At 34.7% G+C, this 25498-nt stretch overlaps 1 protein-coding gene and 1 pseudogene across 2 annotated transcripts; both read left to right on the top strand.

Moving 5' to 3' along the window:
- The first annotated feature begins 1177 nt into the window (after window positions 1-1177).
- LOC107012325 (tropinone reductase homolog At5g06060-like) lies at window positions 1178-4459 on the top strand. Of its 2 annotated transcripts, none has more exons than XM_015212138.2 (5): window positions 1178-1332; window positions 1420-1627; window positions 2264-2480; window positions 2572-2678; window positions 3955-4459. In XM_015212138.2, exons 1-5 carry the CDS (start codon window positions 1247-1249, stop codon window positions 4141-4143), a joined length of 807 nt encoding a protein of 268 aa, XP_015067624.1. In that variant the 5' UTR covers window positions 1178-1246; the 3' UTR covers window positions 4144-4459. The 2 variants fall into 2 exon arrangements, with proteins under 2 accessions (XP_015067624.1, XP_027770921.1); XM_027915120.1 differs by having other exon boundaries at window positions 1420-1670.
- Window positions 4460-23735: 19276 nt separating this feature from the next.
- Window positions 23736-24292, top strand: LOC107013547 (annotated as a pseudogene).
- Window positions 24293-25498: the final 1206 nt, after the last annotated feature.

Genomic DNA, 25498 nt, shown 5'->3' with positions numbered 1-25498 from the left:
TTTTAGTTATATCATATGTAGCAACATATGACTATTCTGTTGCGAGATGTAAGTCATATGTTGCTACATATGACTGTTCTGTTGTGAAAAATAAATCACATGCTGCTACATTTTTTAGTTATATTATATGTAGCAACATATGACTATTCTGTTGCGAGATGTAAGTCATATGTTGCTACATATGAATGTTCTGTTGTGAAAAATAATTCACATGTTGCTACATTTTTTAGTTATATCATATTAGCAACATATGACTATTCTGTTGCGAGATGTGAGACATATATTCCTACATATGACTGTTCTGTTGTGAAAAATAAATCAACACGTTGATACATTTTTTAGTTATATCATTTGTAGCAACATATGACTATTCTATTGCGAGATTAAGTCATATGTTGCTACATATGAATGATCTGTTGTGAAAATAAATTACATGTTGCTACATATGACTATTGTGTTGCGTGATGTAAGTCATATTTTGCTACATATGAATGTTCTGTTGTGAAAATAAATCACATGTTTCTACATATGACTATAATATGTTATAATAGTCAACTGTTGCAACATATATAATAATATGTTGAAAACGCGAATGTAAATTATTGAAAAAAATGCAAGTACCCAGATCAGATGATAATGAATTGATTTTAAATAACTATTAATTGTACTTACCAGAAACAATGGTATATAACGCTTATGCAGTAATTCCAATTGAAAAAAATGAAATTTGGTCCACCAGTTACAGATTAGGTAAAAAACTGATTCAAGAAGAAGAAAGCACAAGCACTACCAGCGAAGACCCGCAATGTACGAAAATAAGAAGAAGAAGAGGAAGATGAAGAGCAGGAAAAAAGGAAAGCAAGCAAGCAAAGACGAGAGCAGAAGAAGAAGAGGAGGACGAATACGACAGCTGGAGGCGGAGAAGAATGCTTTTGTTTTTTCTTTTGGCTCAATATTTTCCCACCAAAATTGATTAAATTAGATTTGATATAGTAAATTTATCATTTTATATCTCATTTAATCCCCACCAAAAGTTGATTAAATTAGATATTGTTAAATTATCTTTTACCCTTCATTTAATTAAGGGAACCAAACTATCAATTTATAAACTTGAGAACAACTCCACAATCATTAATCATTAATATCATAATTATCACCTACATCCAATATTAAAAGTTATGTCACCACCCATTTATTTTAAAAGCTTAATATCAGTTTTCTTTAAAAATCCCTAGAAAGCAGTAGTATGTCAATGGCGAAGGCTGCAGGCAGTTCCAGATGGTCTCTTTCTGGATTTACCGCTCTCGTTACCGGTGGAACACGAGGAATCGGGTAAAGGCAACTCCAATACCTTAATTTCTTTTTAAAAGTTTCTACTCTATGATTGTGGGTTTCAATTTGGATGAGTGTTCTCTTTAGGCATGCGGTTGTTGAGGAATTAGCGGAACTGGGTGCCACAGTCTACACCTGTTCACGAAATGAGGCAGAGCTCAACGAACGCTTACAAGAGTGGGCGGTTAAAGGCCTTCAAGTCAAGGGTTCTGTTTGCGATGCATCTTCTAGGGAACAGAGAATTCAACTCATGGAAAATGTCTCCGCAGCTTTCGACGGAAAGCTCAACATTCTTGTCAGTTCTCTCTCTATACAAAATAGGAAAGCTCAACATTCTTGTCAGTTCTCTCTCTATACAAAATAATCAATTCCATATAACATTAACAAAGTATTGTAGTGTTGTGCCAGCCAAGTATGTGGAAATTCTTTTTGACATGGGTGTAGTGTAGTTGAGATTCAATTTGAGGACCTTTGTCAGTTGACACCGTTTCATCTAAAAGCTCAAGAACCGACACATTTTTATTATTTAATTTATTCTCGACATATGTTAGAGCTTAGTATTTGCAGAGCTCGTTTGTTCCGACTATGGTTAGTCTCTGATTTAATGGTTAAAGAATAGGAAATATTGATATATAGAGCTTATGTAGCATTAACATTCTTTTGATTCTTAGATATTTTTTTTCTCAGACATTATATGTGATTGTTAAGGTTCTAATTTAGAATGGTGGTGTTACATGTGCTTTCAAACGTTAAAGCTTCTTAACGATTTTTATTACTAGTTATTAGTGCCAGAAAAAGTTCTAAAAGAAATTTTTGCATTCTCAATCTGAATCCGGTGCTCTTGGACGTGTATGCTTTCTGTTTTTAGATGCCCTCATTTTCAAACAGTGTAAAGTTTTTGAACTGCGTTATTGCTTGTCTCTGTCCATAGATAAACAATGTGGGGACTAACATTAGGAAGCCCACCACCGATTACACTGCTGAGGAATATGCCCATCTGTTTTCTACCAACTTGGAATCTGCATTCCATCTGTGCCAACTTGTTCACCCTCTTTTGAAAGCATCTGGAAATGGATCGGTTGTCTTTATCTCTTCTGTTGCTGGTCTGGTGCACCTGTCCAGTGGTTCTATTTATGGAGCAACGAAAGGTTAGTTGTACTCATCCAATCACTCTTTTAAGTCCTTGAACAATTGAAGATAGAGTGCTGAGATTTTTTATTTTTTTCTTACGAACTTCAGGGGCAATAAATCAGCTCACGCGAAATTTGGCTTGTGAATGGGCAAAAGATAACATTCGGGTTAATGGTGTTGCCCCATGGTATATAAAGACGTCTTTGGTAGAACATGTAATATTCTTGACCTTGCTTATGAATTTGATTTCATGAATCTCGTTGCCCAAGTAATTGCAGATTGGAGATATAGATATTGAAAGTTTACCTGAGGCAAAACATTTCTCTGAGGCCCGAGCAGAGAATGTAGTTTAGACTGCATCACATGCTCACAAACTGGCCTTTAGGAGATCTTAATGTTTACAATAAAGAAACTAAATATACAGCATGCCACACATTGAGCACACAGTGAACTATTCTTTTGCCTTTTACCAAGACTATGCATGCCTTTTACACAAAGTGGCATAGGCCAAATTGAAGAACAGCCATTGCACAAGTACATTGGCTTAGCAATCATCTAACTTACAGACTCCAACAGTTATATGTATTGTAAAATGGATTTTGTATTTTTTATCATGACCTTACATGGTGGATCACAAGTGTGAACAACTTTCTGTCATGAACTTTATGATAACTAACTAATTTCATTATGTACATCATCTGTAGGATTTTTTCTTAGGTGTAAAATCCATTTTCTGCAACCAACTGCCCTGTTAATTTGGATTTGTGCCACGTAAGCCCATTAAAAGGGGGAAGAGCTCCCTACCAGGGATTTCTCCAGTCCCATGAGACCTCTAGTTAAGAGTACTTGTGTTCTGTTGCATTCATTTAAGGTGGATGTTTAGTAAATAACAAGTGGCAAATTGCTAAAGCACTTGGATTCCTGTATCTATAAAAATGTCATGATACCTATTGTTCATTTGGAAAAGGAATTGCACATGGAGAAACAGTGTTTGTGCTTTTCCATGCCTTAGATCTATTCTTCAACCATTTTCATATATAGTCATATTTTTTTCTTTCTGCAAATAAAGTTTATTCAATTTCTTGTTCTTATATTGTCAAGCATATTTGGCTCTATTGAAATATTTTTAGTTGCGGCAAATAACTTTGGAAATGGTTATCTCTGATTAATATCTTTTTTGCTAGAAAATAAAATCCCCTGAATGTGACTGGAAAATTTTGTTATTTTCCTAGTTTTCTGTATAGAGAATTATGTTAGGATTGCTGTGTTTTTTGAAGAGTAGGTTTTTTTTTTGGGTTATATGTATTTACAAAGTATGTTGATTACTCATTTCACAAATGGGGTTAATTCTATTTCTTGTGGAGGATGCTTCCGGATTTTATATGTAAAGCAATGAGAGTACTAGCACTTGCTGTATTCTATGTTTATATAATCTATCACTTAACCGCATGTTCTCCAAATTTTTCTGAATTTTATGGTTTTCTTTTGCAGTTGCTCGAAAATAAAACATTTTTGGATGGAGTAATATCTAGAACTCCCCTTAGACGCCCTGGAGAATCTCAAGAAGTTTCATCCCTGGTAGCTTATCTATGTTTACCTGGGGCATCTTACATTACCGGGCAAGTTATAGCGGTTGATGGTGGATTCACAGTCAATGGATTTGAAAGGCCAAGTTTCTGATCTTTATGGTCCATGTATCTTTTATATGTGCAGACACCCATCTTTGTTTCTTAGTGATCACGTTGAGACCGACATGAATAAAGCTCTATTTAGTATCTTCCTTAGTCCCTGTTTATCAGATCATGAGAAGAGCATTTTTTGTAGTTGATTATGTTGGGCATCATACTAAGTTGTTTTTTCATCTTTGCACGTTCCATGGCCCTAATTTTGTTGAAGTGCAATTTCTTATTTTATTTGAACTGTTGGGAGGGAAACATTTGATTATTTACACATGTTTGTAAAGAATTTTGCAAATAGCGAAAGACCTCCCAACTCATTCATCGTGTTTTTTTCTCATCTACTTAGTTCTGATAGACTGTTATCTCTGTGGTACATGAGTTGACCTGGAAGGTAGTACTTATTTGATAGAATAGTTAAGGTGCATACAAGTTTAATTAGATATCCCGTTCTAAATAAAAAAGGAAGATACAGCTGGTGAATTTTGACAAGCATTTGTCAGAACTGCATTGCTGCTCACAGTTATCTCTATCTTCTCTCTATTCAGTAAAGGTGAAATTTTTATAATTGACATATATAGGATTAATAATTATAAGTTCTGACATTATTCTTTTATCTTTCAAGTTATAACAATAAATAATTACAGGTTATAACATTTTACTAAATTAAAAAATGATTTAAAATAACAGTAAAATCAATTAGTTTGAAAAATAAATAAATTAAAAAAAAAAAATTAGTGATAATTAATTAGAGACATAAAAATAGGAGAGTCATAATAAAATAATATTTCTTTTCCTTGTTTAACTCAAAACAATAATTGACACTTTCTCTCACTTGTTTAATTTCGTTCAAACAAATTTTATTTTTATTTTTTTCACGATTTCTCTCTCTTCTCATTATTATCTCTTATCGTTACTGTCTTCTGATTTCTACTCTTTTTTATTCAATAATTCATTTTCTTATAATTGATGATTTCTTATCAACATTAGTAAAGTATGGTGGTTGATGAGATCCTTCAGATTAGTGCTAATTCTGAAATTTTATTTGTAATGGCATATATAAATAATATTGCTCTATTCAATAAAATGCTATGAAATTGTGAATGAATGTTTCTTGATCGATTACAAACAAAATGAAAAAATTAACAGTTATATTTATTTTTATTTTCAATTTTTATGTGTATAATATTTTTAATTAATAACATTTTTTTTAAGTAGACTGATAGATTTTGATATGAACATTGAATTTGTTCATTCTTTATTTGAATCATTTTTCATTTTCTGGTATGTTTCTAATTAAAAAAAATTGCATGAAATTTGTTTGGAATTGGTATACTAGTTATACCAAATATTTTAACAATATATAATATTTTTTGGTACAATTCTAGTATAAATAAAAAAAATGTCATTTTATTTGGAATGAATTTTGGACATTGATGATGGAATGAATTTTGTATTCTATTTATTTAGAAAATAACAATTAAAATGGTTTTTTTTTTGGGTATTATACTAGCACGATTCTTATATAATAAGTGATGTCTTTTGGCATGGAATATGTATCAAAAGTGTGTATAAAAATTATTATCGGAATTCTAATGTGATTGAACTTTTTTTTGGGCCTTTTTATTTGAATGGCTGAGGGAATAATAATGAATGAATTTGATATACTGTTATGATTCTGGTATGAATAAGTGATGACTTTTGTCATGAAATATGTATGAAAAATGTGATAAAAATTGTATGAATTTTGTATACTGATATAGCATATGTATTTATACTTTGTATTCTGTAATATTGACACAGTGATTTTTGATAGAATAGGCAAATATGTAGATTTTTAGGTGGAGGAAATTATTTGTGAATCATCCAGCCTATATAGTGATCTAGTAAATACGACAAGTTCACCGAGAGGGCACAACAGGAAGACATATTCAAATTACCCTACACCCAAAAAAGTCATAATTTATAATTGTGACAAACTAATGTTTTGATTTATTTTGTCTTTTAAGCTAATGAAACATAATTTCAGAACATTTATTATGTGTACTACTTAATCATTTTTACGTATTCATTATTTTTCAAATATATAGTGAAAAATTGAATAAGTAATGCGGATATGCAATTTGTATCGACTGAAAAAATCAAGCCAAATATAAATATGAAATGTTATCCATTTGGTATGCAATTGAAGTACCATTAAAACTAGTTAATGTAATTTTCAATTGGTATTCATTTGGGTGTCCTACTTGAAAAAGGTTTAAAACCAGATGTAATTAAGGTAAAAAAAATTTTGCTACTTTTTTTTAGAACAATATATTATTATCATTGTTTTACATTGTAGATTCACTCTTCCTAGATTTATACAAAGTGGATACAAACTTCATATATTTTTTATTTTTAGTCTCTTTTAAATTTTCTCGTTGGATACTAATTATATACAAATTGGACACCAATTTATTGTCATTCTTAATTTTCAATTTTGGAGATCAATTGGATACAATGTAAGCAACCTAAAACTATTTCATATAATTTTCAGTTGGTGTCCATTTGATTTCCAACTGATATCTCAAAGCAAAAATTGAAACAAAAAGATATAATTGAGATTTCAAATCAAATTAGACAAACTAAAACTATTTATCGTTGTATCCAATTGGTATGCATTTGGTATACAACTGGCCTCCAACTTGAAAACTTTAGACAAATTAAAAAATTAAATTGTATGAAATTGATATCCAACTGGAATAAATCTGGGAAGAATAAATTCAACAATGTAAAACAATACATATTACATTGTTGTCAAATTTTTTAGTAAAAAGAAATATACATCATCCAAAAATTGTAAAACATATAATACTTAAGAGTCTAAGCTGCACTCAACTATTTCAAATTTGATTTCCGTAATCTTGATGTAGGATAATTGGTTATATCCGGAGCATGTTCATTTGCTATGCAGGATCCACCAAATTTGTTCGCAGCGGTTCTAGTTACTTTAGTCTCACTAGTTGCACCATCATCATTCTTTCTTCTTGCATACTTTCATACCGTCATGATGAATGTACATATAGATACATAAATCATACCAATTTCATGCCAACTTAAACAAACTTCATGTCAAAATCATATGCATGAAAAAATGGTTTGAAATTTTCTTTTACTAACCAGTGTAGCATTTCATCAAGTACAACAAAATTGATACATATGTGAGAAAATACACACCAAGATTATATCAACTTTATGTCAATATATGTAGACATTGATGCTAGAAATCATACATGTTTCATTCAAAAAATATACTCATTCAGATAATTTTTTATCAAATATGTGATAGAGGAAATGAGGTAAATTCATGACGGATAAATGTCTAGTCACAAACAGTGTGACTAAAAAGGTGATTATGTTTGCTTCCAGCATCAAGAATATGTATGTAGCTGACTTGGATTCTATTGAAGATGATGACCTTGCATGTATAAGTGCTCAAGCAAATGATGCCGATCTCTGGCATCGACGTCTGGGTCATGTAAGCTCTTCGTTGTTGGACAAGCTTGTTATAGGGACCTGGTCCGTGGTTTGCCTAAGCAGAAGTTTACAAATGATAAAGTCTTTCATCCGTGTGCAAAAGGAAAGCAGACTAAGTCATCTTTTAAAGCAAAGAAAGGAGTCAGCTCAACTAAACCTCTAAACTCCTTTATATAGACTTGTGTGGACCTGTCAGAATCCAGAACAAGGGAGGTAAGAAACACATTCTTGTTGTTCTTGATGATTTCTCCCGTTATACGTGGAACATGTTCTTGGAAACAAAAGATGAGACAACTGGACAACTTATCATCTTCTCCAAGGCTATTCAATCGAAGCTGAACTACAAAATTGGGAGCATCAGATCTGATCATGACACAGATTTTGAGAACTCTCAAGTCGAAGAATTTTGTGCAGAAAATGGGATCACTCCCAACTTCATAACACCAAGGACTCCCCAGCAGAATGGGGTGGTTGAAAGGAAAAACATGACCTTGGTAGAAATTTCTAATACCATGCTAATTGATTCAAGACTTGCTATGAACTTCTGGGCTGAGGCAGTGAATACAACATGTTATGTGACAAATAAGTGTTTCATCAGGTCAGTTATTAAGAAAACGCTTTATGAACTGCTAAATGGCAAGAGACCTTCATTTGGACACTTCAGGCCATTTGTATGCAAATACTTTGTGCTAAACAATAGGAAGGATGATCTGGGGAAGTTTGATGCAAGAAGTGACGAAGGGGTTTTTCTTGGGTACTCCTCTACAAACAAGGCATATAGAGTTTTCAACAAAAGAACCCTCTGTGTAGAAGAAAGCGTGCATGTCAAATTTTATGAGTCTGGAATAAGGATTGAAAACTGCATAGATCATGAGGTTGAAGAGCTGATGAAAGATAAGGAAGTGGCACAGAAAATTGAAAAAAAGAATGCAGAACTTTCCAAAGGATCTGGTCCTCCAGATGCAATACAGGAGACCGGGTCTCAATTTCCTACTATTAATTAAAGAAAGTGATTCCGATGCTGACAGTGAAGAGGAGATTACTAGAAAGTCTGGATGGAAACATCAATCTTCACATCCACTAGACAATTTAATTTTTGCACTTGACTCAGGAATTCAGATTAGGTCAAAGTCATGAAATTTGGTCGCATATTCAACATCATATCCTTTATTTAACCAAAGAATATCAAAAAAGCTTTGGAAGATCCTGATTGGGTAATGTCTATGCAAGAAGAGCTTCATCAGTTTGAACAAAGCAAAGTGTGGCACCTGGTCCCCAGACCAATTGATAGAACTATTATAGGAACATGATGGGTATTCAGAAACAAACTTGATGAGCATGGGACTATCACTAGGAAGAAGTCAAGACTAGTGGTGCAACTATACAACCAAGAGGAAGGGATTGACTATGATGAGACCTTTTCTCCTGTACCTAGAATAGAAGCGATTAGAATTTTGATTGTGTTTGCTGCTCACAAAGAATTCAAACTGTTTCAAATGGATGTCTAAACTGCTTTCCTGGATGGAAATATGACAAAAGAAGTATACATCAAGCAGGCTCCAAGATTTGAAGATACTGAATTGCTTGATCATGTGGTGAAGTTGGACAAAGCCTTGTATGGTCTGAAGCAAACTCCTAAAGCTTGGTATGAACGACTGTCAAATTCTTGCTGACAAATGGGTTTAAGAGAGACAAAGTTGATAACACCTTATTCCTTAAATCTAGAGGGAAAAATTGTTGATTGTGCAGGTCTATGTTGATGATATAATTTTGGAGCAACCTCAGATGGTCTATGCAAGGAGTTTGCTGAACTGATGGGTGAACTTACATTCTTATTGGGACTGCAAATCAGACAATCCTCTCAAGGCACTTCTATTTGCCAAGAGAAGTATATCAAGGAGCTACTCAATAAGTTCAATATACTAGATGCGAAGATTTTAGACACTCTCATGAGTACAAGTGCAAGACTTGACAAAGATGAAGCGGGTAAAGAAGTCAAACAAACCATGTATAGAGGTGTTATTGGATCACTTTTGTATCTTACTGTTAGCAGCCCAGACATAGTCTTCAGTGTGGGAATGTGCGCAAGATTTCAAGCAGCGCCAAATGAGTCGTATTTGAAAGCAGCAAAAAGAATTTTGAGATACTTGAAGGGAACGCAGGACCTGGTCCTCTTCTACCCAAAAGGTGACACTTTTGATCTAACTGGCTATGTCGATGCTTCTTATGCATGATTCTTGGTGGATCAAAAAAGTACTTCAGGGATGGGACACTTTTTGGGATCATCACTGATTTCCTGGGGAACCAAGAAACAAAATTCAGTAGCCTTGTCTGCAGCTGATGCAGATTATGCGGCTGACGCTTCATATTGCGCACAACTTCTGTGGATTAAGCAATAATTGAAAGATTTTGGTATACTCAAATATATTAATCTTGTCATGTGCAACAACACTAGTGCAATGAATATGGCAAAGAATCATGTCCAACACAAGAGGACAAAACACATAGATGTGAGGCACCATTTTCTGAGGGACATTGTTGAGAAGATGAATGTTGTGATGAAGTTTTGCAACACTGAAGATCAGCTAGCAGATATTTTTACAAATCCTCTGAGTAAAGAAAGCTTCATGAAAAACAGTCTGAGATTGGGAATGCATAAGATCACATAATCTCTGAACAAGGCTACTCAAGAAGCTCCTACTTGACTATGTCTAGGAGGACAGATATCTATGCTTGTTTTAATACTAGTTACTTGAGAATTCACTCCTTGTACCTTAATGCAGGTATACACTCATGGTGAGCTTAGCTGAAAAGATGATTCAATCACACAAAACTAAGTTGACAAAACAAAATGAAGGACCTGGTCCTCCGAAGGTTAGTATCATTTTATGCTACCTACTCAACTGTCAACATCATACTACGTGTCTTTGTTTCGGTCATCGTGTCAATTTATGGGGCTTTTCACTTTTGAATGAATCATTGACACTGTTGGGGACCCTATACCCTTCTCTTTTTAAATACACCTCTTTCGTTCTAAACAAATCATTAAATCTTCCTTAAACTCCTTCTTGAACAATATTTCTAGATTGTTCTCCGAAATTTTACCGTTTTCCTTGTTTTTGTTACAATGTCTAAATCTACACTTCTTCAAAATCTCGAATCTCCCTAGAAATCAAAAACCCTAGTTCATTTGATTTCTCTACTCCCGTTCTATAAGAGCCACCATTGACTCCCCTATGTGGAGGTGGAACTTAAGATGTTTCTAACATACCTATAATTGGAGTTGAGATGGCTCTGCTTTGCCGATGACCGGGTGAATACCCTGTTCTAACATTAGTTCTATCTAAGGGAGGTTCTCAAACCTGTAAAGCACAATCTGTGGCAAATCTTAGTCTTGAACCAGTATCTGAATATGTAGAAGGTGCGTCAATGGCAGTCTCATCCACTATGTCTGAAAAACTCTTTGAGGGAGATTTACTTGAAGGAAGAGGTCCAGAGTCGTATATTCTTATAGCAGAGACTGAGTTGGTGGCTATCCAGAGTTTGGCCTCACTTAGAGGCGATTCTCGGTCACCACTACTGAGTGAAGCCTTAAGTCTCCTGAACAGGTCCCTTCTAGAAGTCAACCCATCTTTAACAAAACTCCCAAATCTTTTGATGTTGATATGGATGGGGAGGAAGAGGAGGAAGTGCCCTTGAGATGGAGTAGGCGAGGGACAAGGGGTGGAAATAGTTCACATGTTGAAGGACTTGAATGAAATACTGTGTCAGTCACTCCTGATGATGCGGTGTATACACGTATTGATAGCGAAGAAGAAAGAAAACGCAAAGGGAAGGAAAAAGTGGCTATGATAGATGTGAAAGGAAGCGAAAGAAAATATGGAACAAGGAGTGTCACTCAAAGGTGCTAGTTAGTGCCATGGTGGCTAATGCAGCACAAACTGAAAAGATAAGGCGTCAAAGGGCACAATGAATCCTACAATAGGGGCAAGTTCCAAATCCTATTTCAGTTGACAACAGTGAAACTCAATCTGAGGATGTTGCCATATATGTGGCCAAACGTCATAGGGAAGCAAAGGATGTGAGGGTATAATCCAAGGGGAGTCAAAAGATACCAAGGAAATCTCCAGCAAAACGAACCAAGGATAAAAAGGGAAAATCTCAAGTAAAAGGGAATATGGAAGTTCAACTCGTAAAGGGACCTATAGTCCCAAGGTTTAGAGTAGAGAACCAAAAATGACAAGGGAGGAAAGGATTGAAAAGATGAAAGTCCAAAAGGTGCTGAATGGAAGAGTGTTTGCCTCAGACATACTGACAAAGCCTGGTATAGCAACACTTGTTAATGTTGTTACAATCCAAGAGTGGGGACATCTATTTGAACCCCCTGCCCCATACTTGCGTGAACCTGAGGTGCGTTAGTTCTACTAAAAAATGTAATTTCTTGAGGATGGGGGAATTACAACTGTTGTCAAAGAAGTGTAAATAAGCTTGAATGAGAAAATTTTAGGTATCATTCTAGGAGTGCCATAGGCTGGAATAAGGTCTATCGAAGGGTGCAAGCAATTTGCCGCATTTACCCAACTTGCCATAAAACGTGGTGAAGTTAAAAGGGCTAGAGTACCCAAAAAGTATCTTAAAGATGAGTTTCAATTGACTTTTGAATTTTTCAATACGGTGCTATTTCCTCGAATGGAAAAACATAATATGGCATCTGCGGCAGATTTATTTCTTATGGAAAAACTGGTTGATTTTGAGGAGATAAATCTTCCTGCCATCGTGCTTGAATATATGCACATGGAAGAAAGCCAAACATGGGATTCCATATGGGTATCTTTTGAACCTTGTGTTTAATCACTTTTAAGTACCATTAAGAGTCGCGGTACCTGATACCACTAATTAAATGTTCACCAATTCTATATTACAAGACTGCAAATGCATTGAAAGGGAAGCTCCAGGCCATTCTGAAGTTGCACTGGTCCTTGATCAACAAACAACTTTAAAATGAGAAGTGGATGATCTTGCTGCCATTTTGAATACCAAGGAGGTTGAAGTTTCCACTCTCAAGTCTGAACTGCAGAAAGTGATCTCAAGCAGACCTGGTACCGGTCAGGGTAATGAGGAAGTGTTAAGCTCGTTGAGGGATGAGAATGATCAACTGAAAGCCAAAAATGCCTCCCCGAGTGAGGAAATTCAGACTCAGCTCATCAAAGCTCATGAGGATGCCAATGAGAGACTACTTTTGCTTATGCGTACCTTTATCCCCTACTTCCCCTACGTCCTAAATGTGTCATGTTGTCCTCTTCTATCCGTCTATACTCTACTCCTATGGCTTGATGTTTCGAATAAATTACAGTGGATAGTATTTATATGATCTGATCTCTTTTTGTTTATGTGGCTCTGTCTATGCGTGTTTTTACTATCTCTTTATGCTTTTACATATTCTGTGTGGCCATAGCCTTGTTTGCCTAGTGTTATAACTTGCATATGTTTACTGTCTCTCCTTTTCAATGATGTCAAAAGGGGAAAGATTGTGTATTTTGCTTGTGTATTGTGTTGTAGGTTGTGCATGGCATGGATGCAGGTCCCATGTCAAAAAGGGGGAAGCGGTAGGTTGTGCATGGCATGGATGCAGGTCCCATGTCAAAAAGGGGGAAACATGGATTAAGGGGGAACCAATCCAAACTAATTGAATGAATGTGTGAGGAAGCTATGAAGTTGTTTCTCATCATCAAAAAGGGGGAAATTGATAGGAGCTATGTGCTTCAAGATTTTTCGATGATCTTCTCACAAGTGCTGGGACCTGGTCCTCTGCAGAGTATGAAGCTAGTCCAAGGCGTCAGAAGTGCTGGACAGTTGTAAAAATTGTCTGCGTCAGGAAGGTTGGTGAAGCGCAGAGTACTTCACCAATCAGGAACAACTAGGTTGTTTGTCTGATGGATAATAACCTTTCATTTTATATATATCAAAGATCAAACAACAATATTACTCATTCATTCAAAAGCAGAGAATTCTTCAAGCTTCAAGAACAACAAGAAAGCCGTTCAAAGTGATTTATTGCTTTTGTGTTTGTTGTATTCCTGTTTGCTTGTAGTCGTTCTTATATTGTAGGATTCGTTTCAGCTTTTATAGAAATGTTTCAGACTCGGATGAATCACTGTAAGGGCTGGGTTACAGGTAACTTAGGCCTTTACTTCAAGTCTATATTAATCAAGTGGAATTAGTATAGAGAGTAGTGTTGTATCTGCCTGTGTTCAGCTAAGTGATACGGAGTATTACTTAGTGTAGAGAGTTGTAGGTTAATTTCTTGTTTTGTAACCGACTTTAACTCTTGCTTGTTGAAGATTAGTGAAAGTGATTTTGAAAAGTCCTGTTGAGAACAGGTCGTGATTTTCCTCCCTTGAGAAAGGAGGTTTCGACGTGAAGTGATTGTCATCTTTACTTCTTGCATTTGTTGTTTATTTATTAAATATAATTGTTGTGAGGAGCTGATCCCATATAAGTAAGTGGACGCATACATTACGACAAGACACATATTTATTTAGTTGATCATGGAATACATTTTAAGTGTCAAACCGATAATCGAAGCCAAGTTTAAGATTCCATCCATTAATTTTACCTATTTAATGATGGTCGGATGTTGGTGTACAAGTTAGAGAACTCAAAACCCATAGTTTTAAGAAAAAGAACTTATATAAGTATTTCTCTGTTATAATTCTTTGAAGTAATTTTATTTCTTCTTACTACAGATAATTATGATTTATTATAGTATACTTCTCTCTCTAGACATATAAATTACTCGAAGAAATAAGAAATTGATGTCCAAGTTTACTATTGATAATTAGACTCGTTAACTTTCATTCTGATAGAGAAGAACTAGTCTATTATCCGTTGACTAAGTAATCTTTGTTTTATCTTTATTTATTTTTGGAAATAATGGAACAAGTTACCCCGATAATCGTGTAATTGACTTAATCACACAACCAAACATATATAATCAATGTGTTAGTTAAACAACTAGAGTAATTTTTCTCCCTTAGATTTGCTTTTCCTATATATGCCGTATATGTAGTGACAATAAGAATTTCTTTTAGCAATGATCGAGTTAATATCATCATATTCAAAATTGTTAAAATTATTAGCAATATTTTTATTAAGTGATGGCTATAAATGCTCATATTTGTTATTATAGCTAAATATAATATGACAACAATGATATTATATTTACCAATAAATAATTGGTGCAAAGTCCTTTATTTGTTGTAGTGATAGGACAATCACATAAAATTGATCAGAAGAAGCATCGAGGAATTGGCAAAAAAACGTTAATCAAAAACGAAGAAGAAAAAGACTTTTCAACTAAACGCAAGATTTTACTTTTTATTTTACTCTTCACAAATGACATCAGTTCTCCAAGAGATGCGTTAGTATCCATCGTACATATACTATATGAAATTATGTGTACCATGCTATTAGTATAATTACATTGTCCATTATTACATATAAGTTGTTTCACTAGATCTCAAGCTTATTTTTCAATACACTTTTACAACTTATAATTACTCCCTTTTCATCCTTCTCCTTGATTAATTAGTTTCAATGAGAAGACTTGGTAAAAGGGACTACCACTCATTCCATTACTTGAATGCTTCAAACAATTACATATGTAGGTTTTGTAAGAAAGTTTTGAGGTATGGTCAAGCCTTAGGTGGTCACATGAACATCCATAGAAGGGATAGAGCCAAAGCAATTAACGAAGAATCAGTAGTAGTAGCTCATTCTCAAAGCCAAATCAAGACTACCCTTCCTCAAAACCAGTCGATAATTCGCCATTTGTTGGATGAGGAGTCAAGTTTTTCAGTAGGCATACCATCAATTTCAAAGAGACAAAAGACCAGTAGCATTGATCTTGAGCTCAGGCTTGGTGATACATCAGCTATCCACTGAAAGTACGATATATATATGTATATATATAGTGTCAAGTATTTTCATTGAGCGAAATAGATAAGTTTAGTATATTCTATTAAAAATTTCAAAGTCTCTAGCTAGGTTCTATCATCCATGCATTTACTTATTTTGCAAGCTAGAAATGTTGCACAACTTTAAGATCTGGATTTGGAATTAGAATGGTGGTTGTGAAAATAATAAAAAATATATGTAATGATTATTTTAAAGGTTAGATTAGGTGAGGCATATTATATTGACCCGTTATTTGATCTATCTTTATCAAACTCAAGTAAACTTTAAATGACGTCGAGTTCAATTCATTAGTTAATTTTAATTAATTCAATTAATCCAACTTGTCTACTTATAGCAAATACCAACGAGTCCCAAAACGGTACCAGCTACGTGCTTTTATATACTAGATCAATTCACAAGATTTAGCTTTTAGTATGAGTTTTAGTATGTGTAAACAACCAATTTGTTTTTCTTTAACAATTTTAACTTAATAATCTTTCCGTCCAAAAACATATCATGTCGTACAAAAATAATAATTATGCATTTGAATCTTAGTTGAATTCGAACGTATAATTTTTTTAAAATAATAATTTATACATAAGTATTGAGGATAACAAACATTTACACTTAAAACTATTTAAAATAATTTTAAAAAATTAATTTAAAAAATGATAAATATACCATGGGTGAAAAAAAAAGGTGCACAATATTCACCTATAACAATTAAAATTCAAATTAGTGGATTTAGCAAGCCATAAAGACCGCATTACCATAATACTCCTTACACGTTGTTGTAACATAGAAAGTGGAAATCAACCTTATCCATTCCTATAAAAATCTCAAACACAAGATTCCAATCCATCAAAAAACTAAAACAGAATTTGGATTTTGAAGTTCCTATTAAGTATCGTCATGGCTGAAATAGCAATGTTGGTTGCAGAAGAATATGAAAGGAGGGTTAATAATTCAAAGAAATATTGTGCTAGAGAAGAAGAAATTGAAATGTTCTCTTATTTCTCAACTTTGGTTAAGAATATTTATGAATCTCCTTCTTTTTCGTTTTCGTCTTCTAGAATAACAATGAGGTTAAGTAAAATCAAGATTGATGAGAAGATGATTCATAAGAGAGTTTTCAGCCTCAGAGTGATGTCAGTGTTGCAGCTAGTAATGGTGTCTTTTCCGCTTGAAAACAAACAGAGCTTCTCTGTTTTTTTCTTTTTGTTTTATATTTGCATATATAATTTTGAAGATTGTACAGGGTCGTTCGGTAAAGTGTATAGGAATAATGTTAAATAGAGTCTATTAGTAATGTTTTTGTTAATTATACATAGATTATTTTTATGCATTTGTTTGATTTGATGCATTAAAAATAGTATGTCACTACAACAAAAATGATCATTAACGAAAATTAATTCTTAATTGCCGCCAAATATGTATTTTTAGCGGCAATTGTCACTTTTTGTATATGTCCTTAAAGCCTTTAGTGACACTGAATCTATTGACATAACTAATGACGTAAAGACTTTAACACTCTTTATTAATATCAATATTTAATGCCACTAAAAGTTATTTTTGTTGTATGTGTATAACATTAAAAAATTATTTACAAAGATACCCTCCACTTTTAAGGTGGAAAAGATGTAAAAAAAGGTTTTGAGGGACAAGTATTTTTTTTTTTTAGCATTTTAATGCATGCAATAAAATCATTTCGTTGCTAATACCTAGAAATCCATGTTATCAGCAAGGTACTAGTAATACACAAGACTAATATATGCATTATTTTTCCTAATATACTTTACCAAACAACCCCTAAATGTTTTCATGTTTTTGATTAGGTAAAATTTGTAGTGAAACTCTGGTACTTTTTTTCCACTTGATGTATCTATAGCATGTATTCAAGCTCGTAATTTGAATTCGCATAGAAAAATTCCATTTGGACTAAGACGATGTAGAGGTCTTTATTGGTTGTTCAATTCAATATAATGTATCACTGATTTGCTTTATCTTTTTTCGATTTGTAACAATTTAAATTGAAAACAAAATCAATTGATATTCGTTATGGGTTTTAATTAACAGCTTTCTAGTCGTTAACGTTGGTTATCGTTATATTGACAATAAAATTATCACCATCCGATCTGTCGTTACTAAAGAGCATCTCCTGCGGAGTCTCAAAGGTACACTGGTGTAGTGCAAGAACTTCTAAAATCTGAACATGAAGAATTTTGACTTAAATTAATTTTCTGGGCTGGTAGATGTCAACTCACCATAGCGGAAGGTCTCTCTCTATGGCAAAATTCAACAACCTAATTAAGGTGTCATCTTTTATTTTCCTTCCTCAGTTTGGAGAGGGAGCAATGGAGGAGGAAGAATTTCCGCACTAGGAAGGCAAAATTCTACAAATTTTTCATGGCGTTCATCAAAGGGTGTTTCCCCAGAGTCATACGCAGGGATAAGATTCATCAGTGTTTAGCGTCCAGTAGGCTAGGCTTTCTTTCAATTTGTTCGTGAGACCTGCTTTTACCGCATTTTATCTTATAAGTATTCGAAAATTTCATGCCAAGGCCTTTGGGCATGGAGTCTAGATGGTCAAATGTTTTTGTTGTTGTTCTGGCGGGAAAGGATAATAACTAAGTGACAACTCTCTAATTCTTGATTATTAATCTTGAATGATTTGGTGTTGATTGTAAGGTTATGTGCTTATGATATTGCTAGGTCATAGTAAATTCTGGAACTTAAAGTAACTAAGGGGAAATAAACAAATGAAAGAAGCATCAATTCATAGGATAAGGAGATATTTTTCTAGGGAATGAATATGGGCTCATAATGAAGTTCAGAATTTTGGGTTGTTGACATAAAGGTGTATATATATAAGTGATGGTTATACGTTTTCGACTATATATGTATTCATGACTATTGCTTTTTAGTATCATTTGTGCAATGCGTGGTAGGAAAGCATATCAAAATGAACTTGTAATTGTAACTTGTGGGTTCAAGTGGTCTTTTTCATTGTTCTATGTGATTATGCATGCTTGTTGTGCTATGTGATTATGTATGATTGTTGTGCTGATTGATTGGCTCGGTGCTATGTGATTATGCATGATTGTTGTGCTGATTGATTGGCTCGGTGCCACATCGATACGTGATATTGTCGATTGACTTAAAACCATGTCTAGTATGAAATTCAAAGATAAATGAAATATAATGACACTTGAATTATCGATCTTTTTAAACGAAGGTTTAAGTATTCAAATCCACTTAATTTGACTTTTTAGAAGGTCTAGCTATTTATTTTAAAGCTATTTCATCAAATCGTAGATTTTCATGATCATACAAATCTCATTCATAAAGTTTATGCTCAAATAACCCTTTCATGGGGATTCTAGGTACCCCATTGATATCATAGTTAAAGACCATATTCATAATTCCATGCTAGAAGAAAAAATTGATCGATCTAGGATAAAAGTTCATGCATAATTATACTTTTCCACATAGTCCCCATTAGATAAAAACTCGAGTTCGAATCGATCAATCCTCATGATATCATACCCTTTGATTCTAAGAGAAAATCTAATTAAGATGGAAAATATGAAAGAAAAATATTTACCTCAAGAGAAAAAAAGGCATAAGCCTTGCAAAAGTGTTCACTGGTTCACTGATAGAATATTTTGAGTTTTGACCAAGATTAAATGAGAACTGACTTAAAACACAAATTAATTTTATCCGCCCTTTGCTATAGTGTCGACATGTTGCAAAAGTAAATGACCAAAACTGTCATGGACTTAGAGTCTCACTAAATTTCTGTGCTGCACTTGACAACTTACTCACGAATCTTTCACGATCTTGTAAGCTCAAGTAATCCTTTAAAACCAAGATTGCTAAGAGAATGAAAGGAAAGACTTAGAAAGATTTGGAAGAAGACTTTATATTACTTGGAAGATTGTTTACAACTTGTTGGATGATTTATAAATGAGAGCCCCTCTATTGATACTACTTCCTAGGGGATAAAGTGTAAATAAAAATTACTACACAAGTCCCTAAATATTTACATTTTGGTTCATGTTCTAGAATTCTCGACTAGCCTAGAGAATTCTAAGGCTTTCCTAGAAAATATCTAGTCCTCTTCTAAAACTCTCTATACATTATAGGACTCACCAAAGCTTTTCAAGAAAGCTTCTAAGTTATTCTAGAGTCTTTTTGAAATATCTAGAGGCTTCCAGAGTTTTTTATAAACCTCTCCACAACTCTAGACTCTTCCGCCTCTATCCGAAGAAAAATCTTACTGAGAATTGACGAGACGTGACACTTTCCCCCACCTATTGATGCGACGACCATGTCGCATGGTTGCTGCATCGGCAACCAAGTCTTGTCTTCTCGCGTGCGCAACCAGTAGTCCATTGACTCTATCAAGGCCCTCGTGTAGTTCTTTCAGCTGCTCCTTATTCTTTTTTAGCTTGGACTTATAATCTTCCTCCTTCCTAGGAGGCAAGAACCTCGGCGGCTTCTCTGGTATCACGACCTTATTCTCTTTTAGAACCTTTTTCGTGCATGGTGTCAAGGACCTCTTAGAACCATTGTCTTCTTTTGAACTTGCAATGGTGGTTCTAAACGTTAACTCCGTCTTCTTAAGGGTTTTCTCGAGTTGCATGGCTGTTAGGTGAACTCGGCCTTCCATCATTGGTACCTTAACGAGGGGCACCATGCAAGTTCCTCCTTGCTCCATGACTAAAGTCGTTGGAGGTAAGGATCGATCACCATGTGGTACTGCTGGAAGAACTTTTGCGAAGAATTATATCAAAGAGATCTAAAGGAGCGACAGTGAAAGTTGTCTTACCTTGACACTCGCCTAGTGTTATGTTTACTCCTTGCACGACTCCAGACAACCATCCTGAGTTGGGCATTACTTGGACTCTAACTCAGTCCCAACCTTTTTGTCGTCATACTGGTCATGATATTGACATCTGCACCCGTGTCGACCATAGCACGAGTTGATCTTCCATTGATCGTGATGTTGACATACTACACACCATATTCTTTTGACTTCCCTGGTTGCTTGGTGATAGCTTCACATAGTCCTATCAATCTCAACTGTGTCGTCTCTACACCTTGTCCTTACTCTTGTGCATCCTTCTCTTTCTGCTCTGGCAGGATAGCACCAAGGCTCTTTAGTTCAGGACACCTCACATAGCCATGTGGCCCACCGCATATGTAGCAACTACCTCTTTTGGCAATATTTGTCTTTCTCTCTGTGTCGCTATGACGTATAGACTTCCTGCCATCGGACATATAGGTATCATGCTTCAAGGATGTGGTCGTTGCTCCTCGCCTTTGCACAATCTCCCCCACCATGGTCATGACTACCTCTCATCTCCTCTCCTCTAGCTCTGTCAGGCTTCTCGTGCCTGAAGCCTGTCAAAGCTTCGGCCTACGTGATGGCTTCATCAATAGTCATGACCTGTCGACATTCCATATGCGTGTACGTTGTCTGTTTGCTTCAGTTCCCTAAACTTTCTTTTCCCTCATAGATGACGTTGTTAAGGAAGAACGCCTTTTTAAACTCCACTTGAAATTGCTCCCAAGTGTTGATGGTGCAACGCCCCTTTGCTATTTCCGACTCTTTACGCCTCCACTACAGCATGGTCATCTCAGAAAGATACAACACAACGGTGTTGATCTTGTTTTCGTTGCTCTTCACTTGGTTACACTTGAAGTAATTCTACAAGTGTCACAAGAAATTCTCCACCTCTTGCGCATCACAGACACCTTTGAACACATGTGGCTTGGGAGCCTCGACCTTGGCCTCCCTATCTCGGTCAAGCGATGATGATCCTCTAACTCACACGCCTTCCTTGAGTGCTTTTATCTCGGCCTTCATGGTCTCAATCGTACTCAATGCCTCCATGAGCCGACACTCCAAGGAAGTGATAGCCTCCTTCATCTCGAACTCTGCACGCTGGCGTCTCTCCAACTCCTTGCGGAGGTGCTTCGTCTCCTCAAGGGTGAAGTCCTCGAAATTCTTGAACTTATCATCAACCACGTTCAAACTCTAGCCTAATATCTCCACGGCCTGCCTCGCCATTGAAACCCCTGCGATCCACTCCTCTCCTGGTGTGACGTCAATAGGCTCCTCGCCACGGTCACCGTCATTTGCTTAGGTGGTTGAATATGGATGAGATGTTAGCGCTTCGCTTGGTGTGGGGTCGAGCAGCGTTTCCTCACTACTTTTGGTGCTTCTTTCCCTTGCGGTTCTTCTTTCCTTACTCCAGACAGACATTGGTGGTGTTAGCGTCGTTTACGTCTCCTTCGTTGGTCATTCCCTTAGTATCAAATCTCTGCTCTGATACCACGTTGTCACAAAATTAGAGTCTTACTAAAGCTCAGTGCGACACTTGATAACTTACTCACGAATCTTTCACGATCTTATAAGCTCAAGTAAGCCTTTAAAACTAAGATCGCTAAGAGAATGAAAGAAAAAACTTAGAAAGGTTTGGAAGAAGGCTTTATATTGCTTGGAAGATTGCTTACAACTTGTTGGATGATTTATAAATGAAAGACCCTCTATTTAAACTATTTCCAAGGGGATAAAGTATGAATAAAAATTACTACACAAGTCCCTAAATATTTACACTTTGGTCCATGTTCGAGAATTCGGCTTTCCTAGAAAATATCTAGTCCTTTTCTAGAACTCTCTATACATTCTAGGACTCTCAAAAGCTTCCCAAGAAAGCTTATAAGTTATTCTAGAGTCTTCTTGAAATATCTAGGGGCTTCTAGAGTTTTTTATAAACTTCTCCACAACTCTAAACTCTTCCGCCTCTATCCAGATGCAAAATCTTACTGAGAATTGGCGGGACGTGATAAAAATACTCTAATTAAGAAGCATTGAACAACATCTTGAAATATGGCTAGAGGATGAAACTCAATTTGAGAAAATTTCGAAATCAACAGTGCTGATATCAACGAAAATATTGTGATATTACTTGTTTAGGTCCAGACATATGATTCCAAATGCAAAGACACAATCAAATATGATGGAGATAAAATATGCTCGACAATCCACAAATTACGAAGGAAGTCGATTTGTTCATTGATTTGTACGCAATTACTGAGTTTATTAGTGACCTACCAGAAGACCAGCAAAGGGGTGAACCCTTCGAAAGTTGTTACCTATCTAGCACCTCTCTATAAATAGCCTACTAGTTATATGTATTAGATTTTGGGGATTCCATGATTTTGACTCACACATTATATGATCACGAAACTACTAAGTTTAAAATCTCCTTGTTCTTCAGTTTTATAGTCACTCTAGACACATTGTGCTCAGGCTTCCAAGGCCCAATTTCCAATATCTAATACATTGCCATAATTCAATTTGAAATTTAAAAAGTCTATAATATTTTTTTCTCGTTTTTTCAAAGATATTAAAGTTAAAAAGATAAAAATGTTTAAAAAGGTAAAATAGCATACTGAAAATAACATAATGTGATATAATATGTTATTTTATCATTCTGACCAAAAGGATTTTTCCTTATTTATTTTATTGTTTTTACACTCATTTATCATTCTTTTGCAATAATAACATTTTGCTGTGAAATTAATTTAATTCACATGTCTTAAACCATTTTGATAAATTCAAGAATATGTGATGTATATTTTTATATATCGTGTATAAAATTGTATTCCCAAAATAGGCATTGGCGAAAAAGTTAAGCGTAATGAAAGGGTTCCACTACGTAATATTGTGGCCGGTAGAATCCATACTCCGAAATTATTTAGAAGATAGCCGCAACGTACGCTCGCTTATCTTTCTTCCATTTTTTTCAATTTGCCGAGTTAAATTATGTAATTTATTAACACTTTATATGAAATTTGCTACTCACTTATTGCATTTTGACTTATTCTTAGGGTTTGATAGATTTAATTTTATTTATTTATTTATTATATAGTTGAGTAAAAACACAGTTACTAAATCATAATCTAACTTAAAGTATTTTTTTGAAGTTGATAAAAATAAAATGACGTCGAATATTAGGTACATTGGGTCCACTTATCTACATTATATATCATTCTTACTTTCACAACTAAATTTTTATCTTTTGATTCATTTCATTTCATTTCTGTCGCAACATGGCAAGATTGGTGTCATTTTTCGCTATTTGCTTGCTCTTTGCATCAATTGCTTCTGCCGGCAAACCTTTACTTGTGAAGGGAAAAGTTTATCGTGATACTTGCCGCTGCGGTTTTGAGACCCCTGCCACCACGTACCTAACCGATAATTATATTATTATTTTAGTAAAGTAAAGTGATGTTAGAATTTTTGTCCCCATGTTTGATTTGTTGTTTTATGGGAAGACGCAAAGGTTAAAATTGAGTGCAAGAGCAGGATGACGGAAAAATGCACATACAGTGTTAAAGGTGTGACTAAGTCTCAAGGAGAATACAATATTTTCTTTAAAAGTGGTCGTGGTGACGATGTGTGTGATGTGGTCCTGGTTAAGAGCCCCGATCCCACCTGTGACAAGCCCAGTGCTGGTCGTGATCATTCCAGTCTCACTCTCACCCGCAACAATGGCATGTTTTCCGAAGTCTATTTCGCCAATGCCATGGGTTTCATCCGTGATCAGCCTCTTCCTACATGTGATGATATCCTTCGTCAATACCAACTTCCGGAGGAACAAGTTTAAATTTGTTACTACTACCTCATTATATCTCGAATATTTAATCTCTTTCATTTTTTTTGAGACCTACTTATCTCATGTCAATTGGTTCTATACTTTCGGATGATTTGTTTAAATTTTTTGAGTGCTTTCTGTGTTAGGCTGGATATTTATATTATTTTTTTTTATTTAGCAATATGCGTTTTTTCGTCTGCCAATCCGCCATTGGTCGCTAAATATTTTTTTTCGTGGTAGGTATTAAGGTATATACAATTAATCATGTGTTTAGAAATAATATTCTAACAATTTTCAAGATTAAATATCTTAGTGGAGATTGTGAGACTATATACTATCAATCATGCTATAGACAATAAAATTCGCGTTGAGAAAACAATAATCAAGAACGGAAAATTATAGCAACAATCGATTTTATTATTTCAAATGCGAGTGTTACAATCTCTATGATTCCTCTGAATTCGCCTTTTCTAATATAAATTCAAGGGCTTTAAAGCTTGTTCTTGAATCTGTAATGAACTTGAACTTTATCTTGATCTTGACTTTTATTTAAATTCAAGGGCTTCGAGCTTGTTCTTGAATTCGATGGTCTTGATCTTGATCGTTCTTGAACTTGAATGCTTGAATTCTTAAACTTGTAGCTTTGTAGAGAATTAAATGGCGTTTATACCACAAATTTTCTCTAGCTTCTTGTTTAGAATTTTCTTTCTTTTTTGAATTATGAGGACCCCTATTTATAGTTTTAGAATAGGGGAGTTGCAATTGGAACAGGATTCTTTTCGGCCAATCAAATTTAAGTGACATGGCATATGGGCTTTATGGAGCGGGTTTGTCATCTTTGACACATGTCATGATTCTATTGGTTTTCTATTTGACTTGGCATGCCACATCATTCGCACACGTGGCGCCAAGATGGATCTCTAGAATGAGATGAAATTGATTTAATCCATTGTAGCCCAAATCAATTAATTTAGACTTAAATTAAGTCCATATTTTTTGGACTAAAATATTTAACTCGAGTATATTTATGCATAATATTTATTTGAATTAATATATTTATGAATTTAATATAATCTGAATCATATTATAAATTTATATTTAATAAATTATAAATGATTACAAATGCCCCTACTTCAAATTTTATCAAAAAGATCATCTTTTGAGGACTAGACTTGAAGTATTTCAAAATTAACAATAAATATATTTATTTTATATATT

This window comes from Solanum pennellii, chromosome 3 (genome assembly GCF_001406875.1).
Source record: "Solanum pennellii chromosome 3, SPENNV200".
Classification (NCBI taxonomy): Eukaryota; Viridiplantae; Streptophyta; class Magnoliopsida; order Solanales; family Solanaceae; genus Solanum; species Solanum pennellii.
This window is presented reverse-complemented; position numbering and strand designations above follow the sequence as displayed.